Below are 15,234 nucleotides of genomic sequence, written 5' to 3' on the forward strand. Positions count from 1 at the left end.
AAGGGTGCTATGGAAAGGACAGTGTGTCATGAGGGAGCGAGCAGCACGGTGCCGCATTGTTTTAGAGGCTGGATGAGTCACTGAAGACAAATCAGGGTTGGTGGCATTTGAGAAGGCTCGTCCATTGCATTATGACAGCACTGTGTATATCAACACTGGGATTATAACGTGTTCCCATGGTCCCGGTTTGCGCAGGTCAGACAAGGTTTTCATTAAGGCATAATGTAACCTAATTTCCTGAGAGACAGTTACATGTTACGATTGTAATTTGTTTCTGCAGGAGAATACCTCCCACTCTGCTGTCTCTGCCAACCTTCCTCATCAAAACGAAATTATAATTCTCCAAACATCAAGCCGTATTTATAACACCTGGTACACGATTTGAGTGCAGCATTGCTGTGGCTATTTCAAGAAATGTCTATATGACTCACCGAAGAAATTCAAAAGCATCATCAAAAGAGCAGACAGCAGATTCTCCTTTGCTTTAGTCATGGCTGAATTACTTCTCATCTATATCGTCATTTTTGGGTCCCTACTTCAATTATATGTTTCTTTTGACAAAGTCTGAAATTCAAATGAGGCGCTTGACATTTAAAGGGAGAATGTGGTTTTACGAAAATGTGAACCAAACCCCCTCCCACCATCTCATTCAAGTTTTTATCACATTTCAATATAATGTTGCTCAGTGGGGTTTAGCTTTCTTTGAGTGACTGCCTTTCATCTTTTCTTTTTGTTGCTCTCTGTTCTGATAAAAGCACAATTACACAAGATTGCCCACCTACAATAGTGGGAGCTAAAAAAACGCATTCATTTCGTTTTTGACTTTCAGCTTACATCCCCCACGTTCATCCCGTATTTCAAGTGTATGCAGGTGACAGACTCCGAGTATAATCTGTTTTCCCCCCCTCTGCTCCCCATTTCTCTCTTTTTCCACCCATGAGTCTCTTTGTGTCTCGCTCTCTCTCTCTGACCCCCCTCACACACACTGCCAACGTGAGATAGCCATGTCTGTGTGTCCAGTGCAGTGTGTCATGTGTGATAATGTGTGACGTACGCTTCACGTGCCAGCGGTTTTAGGGTTCCACTAGAAGCTACTTATTATTGTTATCGGCATCATCATTATCAGCTGGAGCAGACGCCACGAGTCCCACTGCGTCATTGTTTCTCTCAAAAAACCCTAAAGCTCCAGCCGCCAAAGCTACCAGCAACTTAACCAACAAAGGAGGGAAGAGAACACGTCGAAAATCACTCTGGCACTCTTTCAACATCCCTCCCCTCGTCCATCCTCTCATCCACGGCCTGCACCCCCCCCCCCCCCCCCCCCCCTCTGCACTGTCTCCGTTTTTTTTCCCCTCTCTATCAAATGTTCACTTCTTTTGTCTCATGCACTCTTTCTTATTCCATCGCACTCTATCTTTCTGCGTGACACGCTCTGCCCTCGTCCGCTGTCTTTGTCCGCCATTATCTAAACCACCCATCTCCTCATCGTTCCCTCAAACCCCCTCTCTCATAGTCAGAAGGAAAAATCACAACCTACACACAGATAAATGCACAACCCAACACACACTGACACAGGGACACTGTGCGTGTAAATAGTCTCACCCCTCCCAAAACCTTCTTCCATGCACATACTCCTCCCAACCCCTACCCCACCCCTCCCCCCCCCACCACCACCACCTTCTACTCTCTCCAAACCCCCCCACCCTAATCCTAATCACACCACCACCACCGTCATCAGCCCTTATCTCACTCCACCAAATCTGCTGTGACTCAAAACAATTTCCTCTCATTTGCGATTTTTACTGCCCGCCCCCGCCTCCTACACCTCCATCAAACACCTACCCCCTCCAATAAGCCCTCTCCACCTCCTCAATACCCCATCGCTACCCATCAGGCGCGAACCCCACCCAAACGCACAGGCACACAAACACACATACAAATGCACTCACGTACACACACTCTGACTGGTCGCCATTAAGAATGACGGCTGATGGTGTGTAAGCGGTGACTTGCCACTGTCATCCAGTGGAGCCCGAGAAGAACTGCAGTGTGACGTCACGGCGGACGACGGCCTCGCTGGTTGGTGGATCATATTTACGTGTGTGTGATTCTGAGCGTGTGGTTGGGTTGGGGGAGCCGGAGGAATACAATTTGGTGGGTGGGTGGACCCGGTGGGCCTTGCTGCATCACTGAACCAGGGAAATGAATGAGAGCCTACGCTAGGTGTCACCCCCTTCCTCTCCCGTTGGCCTCTGCTAATTTCTCTTTCTTCGCTTTTCTCGTCTCCTTCTAGCCCCCGAAGCAAAGAAAAACATTTGAAACTGCTAATTTGAGTTTGATAATATGTTGGACGGTATGTTGCAGAAAGCTTGGCTGTGTTTGAATCAGCTGAAGGAGAAGCATATGTTTAGAGTGATTTGATTAAATTATAAGAAATCCATTCAAAGTTCAGTGAAGCAGGCTGATGTGCCAGAAATGTTGATCGTTTGAGTTTCAACCAGAGCAAAACAGCACCACCCGATGGGAGGTTCACACAGCCGCAACCAGAGGTGTTACTATGGGAGAAGGAATAAAACACGAAGAGGCGACAGGATACAAGCAAGTGTGCTGTTTACAGTGACAGGCGCAGTGATTTACCTCAGTGAGGCGAAAAATATATATGAGTGAGTCACACCACGTCAGGTCTTTTTGTATCTCTGCCGTCATGAGATAGTTTGACAGCCGACAGCAAAAGAAGATGGGAATTCTACTTTGAGCTTTTAGCTGTTTGTTGAATAAAATAAAATGGATATTCTGAAATAGCTCTTACATATGATGTCGAACTTTGTTGTAATAACTATTGTAAAAACTATTACATGTAAAGTAGTGCTCAGATGATTGCATTTACATATTTTAGTGACTGTAATAACTCACTTACATCTTAATATTTAATTCAGTGTTTATAGCAGGCCCAGTTGATCCTCATATATTTAAGACAAGGAAAACAAAAAAGTGTGAATCTTTGGCTAATTAGGTTTATTTTTATATCCGCTCTTAGAAATGCCATAGATGTTTACTTCCTCTTATGTAATTGTTGTAATGAAACCTGCAATAGCAACAAAAAAACAACTATCTGTGAACCCAACACATACTTATCATCTTTTAGGCAAACTCGTTTTCTGTTTAACTTCCCCGCATTATGGAGCAAGATTATCATTCATTCAGATAATCATTCTTTTTTTAGAATAAACATCTTATATAACTGTTTTTCAGTGTTTTATGTTCGCCAGCTAGTTGCTTGCTATGCCGTCTGAGCTGGTAATGTTCGGAGCTTATTCTCTTCTGAAAGGAGCTGCTTAATTCCCTGTGTGCTTGTGCCCTTGCAGATACTTATCACCCGTCTTGTGTCACATGAATTGTCACAGTCATCTTTTACTTTTCCTAAACTTTCTCAAGTGAAATTATAATGAGTCATCCCACCTCCCGTTAGTGTCTTGTTAAGGGCAGGGTTTAACCAGATGAGCACTCTGTTACTCATACACTGTGTTAAATCATAGGCAAGTGTCTTCACACTGTTTCATTCCTTTGAGCTTTGGTGAAACAGTGAACATCTGAGACACTGCAGCACAGCCAAGAGTAAACAACCAGCTTCATTTTGGCACCGTTTTTAGGGGAGTGCACAGCTTGGTGGTGGGTCGGGGGTGGATATGCCCCAGCATATTGTATAGTAACAGCCCACTCTCACAGACAGAGAGTTAGGTGAGCAGACATTGCCTTCACCATTGATTATTACCCAGGTAATTGGTTATTGATTACTCCCAGCTTTCTTGTCTGTGTCCGAGGGGAACTGTACAGTACGATCATTCAGTTTGGGATTGAGTTTTGTTTTCTGCCAAATCTCATTTCAGTATGGAAGATTTAGCTGCATGTACAGGGGTAAATGGAGAGTCCAAAACAGATGAATCAGCTTCTCCTGCTACTCACAGTGTGGACTCGCACTGCAGATCCTGCCTGAGAAGCATCAAGCGCTGGATACCTGTGGACTTCAAGAATGAAATTGTTCACTTTTTAAAACTGGCAGGGCCTGTGGTAAGATTGTGTTTGGATGGAAATCAACTCTTTGTTCATAAGACCAATCATTTTCAGAGCTAGAGGTACTTAGTCTGCAACAATATTCAGAGTGACTGAGTGTGACTCATAATAACTCCATCAGTTGTTGAGGCTGTTAAGATTGTAAATTTTTCAAAACCGGCTGTAATTAAGAGTATTTTACCGTGAAAGTCACTTATTACCATGATAAAAGTGTATACAACTGAGATGCCTTTGAAAAAGGCTTAAATTGCTTAATTTTCCACTTGGGGTTTGTGCTGTACCAGTAATTATTTTCAATTTGCCTCCTGCTTTAATAAAGCAGTCATTAACAGGGTAATAACTGCAAACCATTGGGACTAATTGGACAAAGAATTGCCTGGCTAGTAATAAAAGTGTTGCATCATTTTAACTCAAACAGATTACAGTGGCCTAAATAGATGCATTAGAGGAATCACTAGCTCAATTATCAGACACATTCAGTGTGATATGTTGGCTGTACTCATTAAGCACTGGAAGACGTTTTAGATGTTCAAAGGTAACCCTTAAATGACTCCAAATTGCTTTTATAAACAGTATATATAGTTACTCAAACTCATAGACTTTCGAACTGTATTTTTGTAAGTGTCTCTCCTGAAAAGAAAATTATACATTTTGAGGGGAAAGAAAAATAGTTCAGCATGTATCCACTTTCCCCTTTCTTCCACTTCGTGCACAAAGCCAGTTCTTGATAGATGAGGACATTTCGTTTTCTTTTATGAAAACCTTTTGATGCCAAAGGCTGTCAAAAACCTACACCAGCAATCACCAGAACGAGAAAGAAAAGAGAAGTAGTAAAGACATTCAGAAATACAAAGGAGCTGCAGTAAAACCAAAGCATAACACACGTCAGATGCCAATGAGTGGATAATAACTCTGTCAGTCACTTTACGGGCTGCATGTGGAGTTTCATGTCTCATTCATGTTTGCTGAAGTTCATTAATTTCCTTATAGTTATTCAGACGAGCATGCTTTTGTTTTCCAGGTTATTTCACAGATGATGAGTTTCCTGATCGGCTTCGTCAGCATGGTGTTCTGCGGACACCTGGGGAAAACCGAGCTGGCGGGGGTGGCGTTAGCGATAGCCGTGAGTGATGTTAACGCAGTTTAGCTTTAGCTATTTTTGGCAGTCTGTTTGACTGTTATTGAAATGGGATGTAACTACTTGTGTGTATATATACATGGGTAACGCTGGGTACCGTATGTGCATATACTAATATATTTATAAAGTCATCCATCTGTTCTCTTGATGAAGTATGAATTGAAGCAACTGGAAGACATAACAAGAACATATCTTATTCTTGATTAGGACTATTGTTTATGCTTTTGTTTTGTTTCTGTTCTTATTTTATGTAAAGTGTATTTGAGTATTCGGAAAACTTCTATAAAATCCGATATATTATTATTATAATTATATCTTAGCCCATTGTGCATATCATTGCCTTTTTTTATCTTTAACTTAAGATATATGTGTTTACTTTCATTTCTATTATTTATATGTATTTGTTTGTTTCTTTGTTGTGTTTTACCTATAGCTTACTTAATTTGAAAACATGAGTTTGTATTCTGAGCGAAGTGCATCTATTAAGGAAGTCAATATCAAGTATGAATCAAGTATTTTAAAAATAATTTAACTACTTGGTTGATTTGAATTATCTATCAATTCATGAATCTGTGTTTTATGTTGTCTCTTTTCAATATAGGTAATAAATGTCACAGGTATTTCCATTGGCTGTGGTTTGGCGTCAGCATGTGATACTCTCATATCTCAGGTATTATATTATTACAACCAGGTCAGTGCTGACCAGTTACCGCTGCGTTCACACTATGCTCCTACGGATCTGTTTTCCTGAGTCAAATTGCACACGAGTAAGCGTTATTTATCTTCCTTGTTTTTCCGACCCGTTCCCTGCAGACCTATGGGAGCGGTAACCTGAAGCGCGTAGGAGTGATACTCCAGAGGGGAGTTCTGATTCTGCTCTTAGCCTGTTTCCCCTGCTGGGCCGTACTCATTAACACTCAGCCCATTCTCTTGGCTGTCAGGCAGAGCAAAGAGGTCGCCAGGTGAACCCTCTGCACTTCAAAATCAGTGCATTATAAAAGCATAAACTGACATTGAATGCTTCATATACACTCATCCATCATGAATCAAACAATTGTGTTATTTATTGCATGTTTTCACCATTTCCCCCTTTTTTTGTCTATCCTAAAGACTCTCCCAGCTGTATGTTAAGATCTTTATGCCAGCTCTGCCTGTGAGTTCGTCCTCATTTTATTCCTAAAATATTTTGTTTATGTTCATACACATGGATGTCTTAAAGAGGTCATATTATGCTTTTTGGGGTTTTCCCTTTCCTGTAGGGTGTTCTATAGGTTTGTGTGCATGTCAATGGCTTGCACAGGCTCAAATCCCAAAGTTGCCTCCAGAGGGGATTTCTCTCCCACTCGTCTGAAACGCCTCCATTGGACTCCTTTGTTGACTTCTGTAACATAGTGACATCACTATAACACTCACAATTGTATTGGCTAGCGCTCCAACACATTGAACATGATAGACTAAGGGGCGGGTCATCTCTAAGTGGTTGACCAATCACAACAGAGCTAACCAATCAGAGCAGACTGGGCTCTGGTTTCAGACAGAGGGTGAAAAGGGGTGCTGCAGAACAGGCAGTATGAGAAAAATAAAGACCCTTTTGAACATTAAAGTCACAGTAAATGCACAAAATACAAAAAAGAACCTGAAAATGAACAGAATATGTCCTCTTCAGATGATTGTTGAGTTGCATTATTGAGTCTTTTAACCTCATTCATCACCTCATGTTGGATTCTGCAGGCTGCCTTCATGTACCAGCTGCAGGGGAGGTATCTGCAGAATCAGGTGTGTTTAATGTCTGCAAGACCACTGATGTGAAACTAAATAATGACTGAAAGTTAGTCTGTAATCAGATCATTTTGTGTGTTAGTAAGGAGTGTGTGAGAGTAATACGAAGCAGGTGGAATGATGTGTTTCTTTTAACAAGCTTACTTTGGCTCACAGGGCATCATGTGGCCCCAGGTGATTTCCGGAGCCATGGGGAACATTTTAAATGTAATAATCAACTACATCTTCCTCAACCGCCTGGATCTGGGGATCACGTGAGTACACCCACCAGCGTACTCCTTAACTGAGTCATAATCTTTTCTGTTTTAACCAATCAGTGTATAAATTAGAGTAAGGAGATTGTATGTTTATGAGTCATTCTTAATAGTCATCAGGGGGAGTTCTTTGTGCGACTGCAGTGACTACATGCTTTGTTTTTCTACCTCCTTTGTTTTGACACCACCAAAGTGGATCTGCAGCTGCCAATGCCATCTCTCAGTATTCCTTGGCTGTGTTCTTGTTTGTTTACATCTGCTTCAGGGGGCTGCACAAAGCTACATGGGATGGTACGTTCAGGGGATAAAACTCTTTTAGAGATAACTTTCTTTCGACTGTTACTTCCTCATGATTGCATGATTAAATATATCTGGGACACATGTGGTGCTATTTATCAGGAAAGCAGAAACTATTTGTTCTATGTCCTAGAGTTTTTCATTGCCATATCTATACTGTAGCTCATGTGTAAATGACAACAAAGCCTTGAAAGTTTATAAGTGCATTTTGCATAGTTATAATTACATTCATTTTTAGTCTTCCTACATCCTAGTAGCTCTATATGACTGTTGTTGGGCACAGTTCTGAAGCAGCATAACCCACTAAATAATTGTTAGAAGCTTATGTGTGGGGGTTTTGTTCAACATGTTTACAATCTTAGTTTTGTGTTAGCACGTTTGGTAATTAGCACTAGTTGTGTTAGCCAACTAACATAACAAATAAAACAGATAAACCCGTGCGAGAGAATGTTTTATCACACTATTGAATGAGGGCTTTAGGTTCAGTTTTTGCATTGTAGACAACATCTGCATTTCCCATGATCCATCCTCCCTCCTGTCGTCTCCTAGGCTGGTCAGCAGAGTGCCTGCAGGAGTGGGGTCCTTTCCTCCGCCTGGCCATCCCCAGCATGCTGATGCTCTGTCTGGAGTGGTGGCTGTACGAGATCGCAGGGTTCCTGGCGGGCATCATCAGCGAGGTCGAGTTGGGAGCTCAGTCTATCGTTTATCAACTGGCTGCTATCGTTTACATGGTAACTGCCTCACACATTGCTTTTTCTCCTTATTACTTTCTCCTCAATTGTTTGGGATTGATATTGAGTAATAGAACAAAATGCATGATCATTTGTTATTTTTTTAGGTTTACAGAACGTTTTATATTTGAAACAGATAATGAACAGGAATGTACAGCATTAAAAACATGCAATAAATAAAGTATAAATTCTCCTTTTGCCAGACCACAGAGCCCTGCGGTTATTGTTCATAAGCAACGAGGTCCTAAATAAGTTGTAAAAGGGTTAAAAACTTAAGAAAACTGAAAATGTTCCCATCTTAAATCTGAGAGCTTTAGGAGACATAAACTCAAACACACTACTTATCCGCTGTGTGACGTTAGGGGGTTTCCTTCAACACCCACTTTTTTTAAATGCAACTCCTAGCACAGAAGAAAATGATTTTCAAGAGTTTAAATATGGATTTTGAGAAATATTTGTGGGATTGTATGTGTAATATTTGTGCATATTCCTAATTTATTTTAATCTACAGGACATTATCAATAATCTTACCATATTTGGCTGTGAATTTAATTTTTTTTCTATATTTTTTTCTTCCTGTCCTACACAGTTTCCGATGGGTATCTCCGTGGCTGCCAGTGTTCGTGTTGGGAATGCTCTTGGTGCCGGGAACACAGAGCAAGCCAAGCTGTCCAGCAAGGTCTCCTTCATCTGTGCATGTATGGATCCAATTCGTAGCCTGACTAACCATCATGTACCAAAACAAAAGGCAATGGCTACTATGTGGAGATCTCCTTGGATCTTGGATCAAAGTCATGTGCCATGCTTGTCTATTTTTAATGTACCACTTTGAAGTCATCTGTCACCGGTTAATTACAAATAAATGGTACTCCTCTTAATGGTTTTATATATTCCCCAGCCTTGTCTAACAATGTGTCTTTCTCTCCCTTCCAGGCTGTGTCTCATGTCTCATCGGAGCAGTTCTTATTGTGTTCAAGGATTTGGTTGGTTACATTTTCACCACAGAGAAGTACGTACTTATGTTCGCACAATGAGATTGTGACGAAGTGTAATTCATCATGTATTAACTTCAGAGGTGATCCATATCAGCAAAGTACACTTGGACATTTTGTTTGTTAATCACTACATCACTACCGTCACTACCGGAGGAAGGCAGTTTTATTGCTAGTATAATTCTATTGACTTTGTACTGATATTCAGTATCAAACATTTGAATATTTGCATTTTTCTTTCAGAGACATTATTCAGAGAGTGTCAGATGTCATGAAGATGTACGGCGTAATCCATGTCGCTGAAGCCATTGCGGTTAGAAACTTTTGCCAATAAATCACATTATTTCTCTGCAGAGCAAACGGAACCAAACTTTTTTTTTTTTTTTTTTTTTACATTTCTCTTTATCTCATCTCCACAGGGTGTGACCGGAGGTATTGTCAGGGGGACAGGGAAACAAATGATTGGTGCTGTGTGCAACTTGGTGGGTTTCTACTTGATCGGGCTCCCCATTGGAGCATCTCTGATGTTTCCTGTTAAAATGGGCATTGTAGGTAAGGGTAAAAAAAATTATAATATCGTGAAAATGTTGACACATTTTTACTCAAACTAACCAACAGCCCTCTTTCCATCTCTGTCGCAGGGCTGTGGTCTGGGTTTTTAATTTCCGTTTTGATACAGTCTGTTTTTTTTATTGTTTTCCTTTGTAAACTAAACTGGACAAAGGTCACAGAAGAGGTGAGTAACTCTGGTCTGTTTAATTATTGCAGTGCAATAGCTATTGTTCAAAACAAATATCTACAGTGTAGACAGCATGTCATAATAATACTGTAGCATGTTTTCCTGTGACTTTTCAATGTAAACGATTCTTTGTTATTGTTTTAAATATCTCTGAATAGGCGCTGATAAGAGCTGGAGTCAACATTACAGAGCGGAACAAGATCTTCGGGATAGAGAACAAAGGTAACACCAGTAGCTGTTAACTTTATCTATAGCTCAATGTGGATGTCTTCTCACTGGTAACTATTGCACAACAGAAATTAATCATGTTTTCAAATCCCCTACAGCCCCGGACTCTGGTGAGAAACAGGGCCACGTACGATCCAGTTCTTTGAGTGGTGTGGAGGGGAAGCTGGAAGGTCAGCAGACTTCAGATGACGTGGTTCTGTCAGTCAGGCAGCTGGTGGTGCGACGTGGCCTCGCTGTGCTGCTCATGTTCATCATCCTCGCCGCTGGAGTCTTCATCAGCGAGCTCCTCATCAGACTGCTAGAGTTAGACGGGTGACCATCATCAGGCCTCCTGTCTGCAGCATGAAACAAGCTCTGTGAGTGTGCCTCCAAAGGTGCAGATGCATCTTCATTTGTGGTAGAAAAGCATGTCAATCAGAGGAAACACTCAAACCTACACTCAGGGTTCTTACGGTCATTAAAAACCTGGAAACGTCATGGAAATTCAAAATGCTAATTCCAGGCCCTGGAAAAGTTATGGAAAACAATATTTTTCCCAAAGTTTCGGAAATTCATGGAAATGTAACTAAAGTTGCATCAAATATAATTCATATTTTATCTAATCGCCGAAATAGTAATACTATAATGATAATAAATACTGTATCGTATAGTAATGAAACGTAAAATGGCATTTAACTGACGAGGTATTTTGCTGGTGACAGATTTGAGTTGCTTTAGCCTGTAGGAGCTAGTAACCCTACTATTTGATTTGTTTTAGACAGACACAACATGTTTCAGATGCAGACCTTATTTTCCTGTTCCATGTTAAAATAAACCATTTTCAGCTGAGAAAGAATAATTTTTTTGGTCATGGGAAATTAGGTAAAGGTCATTGAAAAGTCATTGAAAATCATTGGTGAAAAAGTGTATGAACCCTGAACATTCAACTACAAAAGGATACATTCAACAATGTCTCTACAAGATGATGTGATTATGATCATTTCAGCATCATGAGCAATTTGTAGTGACACATCTCCACTTTTATAAAACGTATGTCCATCTATCATGCACTAATGACCAGCAAACAGCTGCATCACAATAACAAATGTTACACAAGTCAAATTGTTTCATAACTGCATTCAATAAGGTGAATTATTGCACCATTTAGAGAAGTTGTTGAATACATGTACAGTATATCGATTTGAATTCATCTACCTTCATTACTTCATACATAAGGGAATGTATATATTTGAATAATATTTATTTCTCTAACCCTATTAATACTTCAAACTCACTCACTACTAATGAGTTCTGATATTAGTCACGTTTTGGAAAATCTGAAAAGAGAACTCGACTGAAAAAACGCAGCCAATGAAAATCTTGCATCGGGAGGTCTCCTTTTTATAGAAACATGCTGTGTAAGAAGGTTTCCTTTTGAGACACTGACGAAATGTATGTTCTTATTGTGAAATACATAGTCTGAATGGATGCCACAATTGGAAAGAGCATGATTAAATGCTATATTTAGAATACAGCGCATTCGTGGATGTGTGCTTTCATCATCAAAGACAGAAGAGCTGCCCTATCTCTTTGGTTTATTTCCGTTCCCTTTGATCTGTGTTGACAAATTTGACGATAATGAAAGGTCTGTACGCTCACACTGCATCGTGCTGGCTGGATGAAGACATGTCAACCTGAGCAAATCAACCAGTCACCTGTTCACTCTGTGCAGCTGCAGATAACTAGCTAGCTCAGGCTTCACAGTTGTGGGCTGCTCACAAATAAAAATTCCCCTTGGTAACAGCAAACAAGTAACCCTGTGTGATTTTCGGAAATACGTACGTGGTGTTCCTCTACAAATCCATTAAAAGCAATGGGGTTTGGGGAGATACTCTGATTTGGGTAACACTTTATTTGAAGGTTTCACAAATTAACCATCAACTAGTTGCTAATCAAAATGCATATTAGCAATATATTGGCTCTTTAGTAGTCATTATAAAACACTTAGTCATGCCTTATTCTACAGGACCATATTCTCCAAGTAATAGGCCATAAGTTGAGAGTTTTTCCTCAATAACCCTCTAATTAGTGCTTATTTACTGCAAGTAAGGAAGTTGTTGTACATGAGTTTTGGTCTTAATATGCTCCGCTCAATAAAGGCCTAACAAGGCAGTAGTACCACAAGAATAGTAATTCTCCCATAATAACACTTAACAAATATGATCTATTCTTATGTAATCATTCTTAACAAGACATATATACAACAAATATATAAATGTGCAAATATGAAACATAGCCTACAGGTCAATATCCCCTTGCTATTGGTAGCTGAACTGTCAATACCCCAAAAACATATTGTTAGATATAAATACCTAATTTTGAGTTATTTAGACACAATTAACACTTATAGTTTCATGTCTTGTTACATAAGAATAGATCATATTTGTTAAGTGTTATTATGGGAGAATAACTATTCTTGTGGTACTACTGCCTTATTAGGCCCATATTGAGCAGAGCATATTAAGACCAAAACTCATGTACAACAACTTCCTTACTTGCAATAAATAAGCACTAATTATGAGAGAAAAACTCTCAACTCACCTATTACTTGTGGAATATGGTCCTGTAGAATAAGGCATGAATAAGTGTTTTATAATGACTAATAAAGGGCCAATATACTGCTAATATGCATGTTGATTAACAACTAGTTGATGGTTAATTTGTGTACCTTAATATAAAATGTTACCCTGCTTTGAGTTATAAGAAAAGACTGGGTAACACTTTATATTAAGGTACACAAATTCACCATCAACCAGTTGCTCATTAACATGCTTAAAATATATATATATATTGTCTCTTTATTAGTCATTATAAAACACTTACTAATGCCTTATTCTACATGACCATATTCTACAAGTACTAGGCCATTAGTTGAGAGTTTTTCCTCAATAACCCTCTAATTAGTGCTTATTTGTTGCAAGTAAGGAAGTTGTTGTGTATGAGTTTTGGTCTTAATATGCTCTGCTAATAAGGCAGTAGTACCAAAAGAATAGTAATTCTCCCATAATAACACTTAACACATATGATCTATTCTTATGTAACAAGACATGAAACTATAAGTGTTAATTGTGTCTAAATAACTCAAAATTAAGTATCTAAGAATATGTTCCCTAATAAGTGTTTTATAATGACTAATAAAGAGCCAATATACTGCTAATATGCATGTTAATTAACAACTAGTTGATGGTGAATGTGTGTACCTTAATATAAAGTGTTACCAAAGACTGATACCACTCATGTCTGTAGCTGAGAGTATCTAGTCTAGTTGTATTCAAGCCCTCCTGAAGGGACTTTTCTTTGGTACTTCACATTTTGACAAGCTCATTTCATTATGTTAAAATGTAAAAAGAAGATTCACCTTAGAGGTATCCATAAAAGTCTCAACTCCGCTGTACAGAGCCAACGCACTCTCCAAACTGACATCGTCACCACAGCCTTGCAAAGCAGTCCCATAAAAAAAACATGCATATTAATTTGACGTTATTCAACATGTAAATCAGTCTTGATTCATACATGGTTACGTCTGAGCTTCTGTGTTGCTCATCAGCGCAGACATTGTCCCCGGCTCCTCACAGAGACCCGCTCACCTCCGGAGACTGCAATCAGTGACATGCTGGGGCATCATTAACAAGTGACGCTGGAAAGATTTGCTGTCAGTATCTTTAGATTACAACTTGCGATACAGTGGCTAAAAGATATCTCATAATAACTTCTTTAGTGTTGTGTTGCCATGCAGTATAATAACATACCAAAGTGCAGTGGAAGCTATTGCATTATCCCGTTGCATTACAGTCCAGATGGTCCTGCCGTATTTACCTGAATCCATTTTACGCGTCTTTTTTGCTATCTTTTTAATCTGAATCTCTTTCTCAGAATCAGAATCAGAAACAGGTTTATTACCAGGTAGGTTTACACGTACAAGGAATTTGACTTGGTGTCGTGGTGCATAAAAACAAGAATTAAAAACACAAGTAGAAAACTAGAAAAATATAAAAAATATATAGTACAATATAACAGTATTTACATTGCAATGGAATGGAATAGAGGAATAAAATATGGAATACAAATCAGCTGTAATACAAAATATTGTTGTCCATTGTTTGCATTAATATGTTGGTGAGTTCTGCTGTCAAGTGCCAAACTGAAGCGCAGAGGCTGTCCGTTAAAAGCAGAAGCTAAATAATCACTTTCACCTCAAACCACTTATTAAAGAATATCTGAATCCATAACATTTAATAACTAAACCTTATCTGAGTCTTTTTTAGTAACATAATTACCAGCCTTCTCTCTCAACTCTCAACCTTATTTATTGGCTCAAGAAATACTAGTAATCTATTAATCCCAATTACAACTATAAAAACACTATTACATTACATGTTACTTGTTAGACGCTTTTATCCAAAGCTACTTACATACTCAATACTGTGGGCAATCCCCACACGAGCAATTTGGGGTGAAGTGTCTCAGGGACACAACGACATGCTGACTGCAGTGGGACTCGAACTTGCTATCCTCTGATTCGAAGGTCAGCGCATTAACCCACTGCGCCACCACACGCAACATATTACTCTTAGATGTTTTAACATTCTCTAATTAGATTAAAAATCATATTTTTAATTTTTTGTAGTTTTTTTCCACAATATCAGGCTACAGTGTTACAGCCTAACAGGTTTTTTTCGATGGCATGTCTCGAATTGTTTTGCATGTAGCAGTGTATTTGCAATTGCCATCACACTTGCCCTTACACAGTGTTAAGAGGGCGTTACAGATGCTGATAATAAACAATCTTTCACGTGCATCACATCTTTACCATTAGGTGGGATTCACTGTTTGCATAACACCACATGTGGATGATTAAGAAAGTTTTGTGCAGTTCTGAAATGTACGTCTTTTATTTTTACGAATGCTGCCTGTTGTGTTCCTGGTATGACTCAACATTTTCTGTGATAAGACTATAACATATAGC

At 39.4% G+C, this 15,234-nt stretch overlaps 1 protein-coding gene across 2 annotated transcripts in view; it reads left to right on the forward strand.

Annotated features, from left to right (window-relative positions):
* The window catches only part of LOC307017578 (multidrug and toxin extrusion protein 1-like), a 34,191-nt gene extending 23,101 nt beyond the window's left edge, over positions 1-11,090 (forward strand). Inside the window, exons 1-17 of one of the 2 annotated variants that reach the window (XM_079647183.1) lie at positions 3,214-3,776; positions 3,888-4,068; positions 5,093-5,194; positions 5,811-5,879; positions 6,023-6,171; positions 6,320-6,362; positions 6,941-6,985; positions 7,145-7,242; positions 7,436-7,533; positions 8,089-8,270; positions 8,860-8,968; positions 9,204-9,279; positions 9,506-9,575; positions 9,682-9,814; positions 9,904-9,998; positions 10,160-10,223; positions 10,328-11,090. In XM_079647183.1, the coding sequence (XP_079503309.1) occupies positions 3,889-4,068; positions 5,093-5,194; positions 5,811-5,879; positions 6,023-6,171; positions 6,320-6,362; positions 6,941-6,985; positions 7,145-7,242; positions 7,436-7,533; positions 8,089-8,270; positions 8,860-8,968; positions 9,204-9,279; positions 9,506-9,575; positions 9,682-9,814; positions 9,904-9,998; positions 10,160-10,223; positions 10,328-10,545 (1,731 nt within the window). In that variant the 5' untranslated portion in view covers positions 3,214-3,776; position 3,888 and the 3' untranslated portion in view covers positions 10,546-11,090. Of the gene's footprint in view, positions 1-3,213; positions 3,777-3,887; positions 4,069-5,092; positions 5,195-5,810; positions 5,880-6,022; positions 6,172-6,319; positions 6,363-6,940; positions 6,986-7,144; positions 7,243-7,435; positions 7,534-8,088; positions 8,271-8,859; positions 8,969-9,203; positions 9,280-9,505; positions 9,576-9,681; positions 9,815-9,903; positions 9,999-10,159; positions 10,224-10,327 lie in introns of those variants that run through there. The other variant, XM_079647184.1, reaches the window with a different exon arrangement.
* The last annotated feature ends 4,144 nt before the right edge of the window (positions 11,091-15,234 follow it).

Source organism: Notothenia rossii, assembly GCF_949606895.1.
Source record: "Notothenia rossii genome assembly, chromosome: 9".
NCBI classification, from domain to species: domain Eukaryota; kingdom Metazoa; phylum Chordata; class Actinopteri; order Perciformes; family Nototheniidae; genus Notothenia; species Notothenia rossii.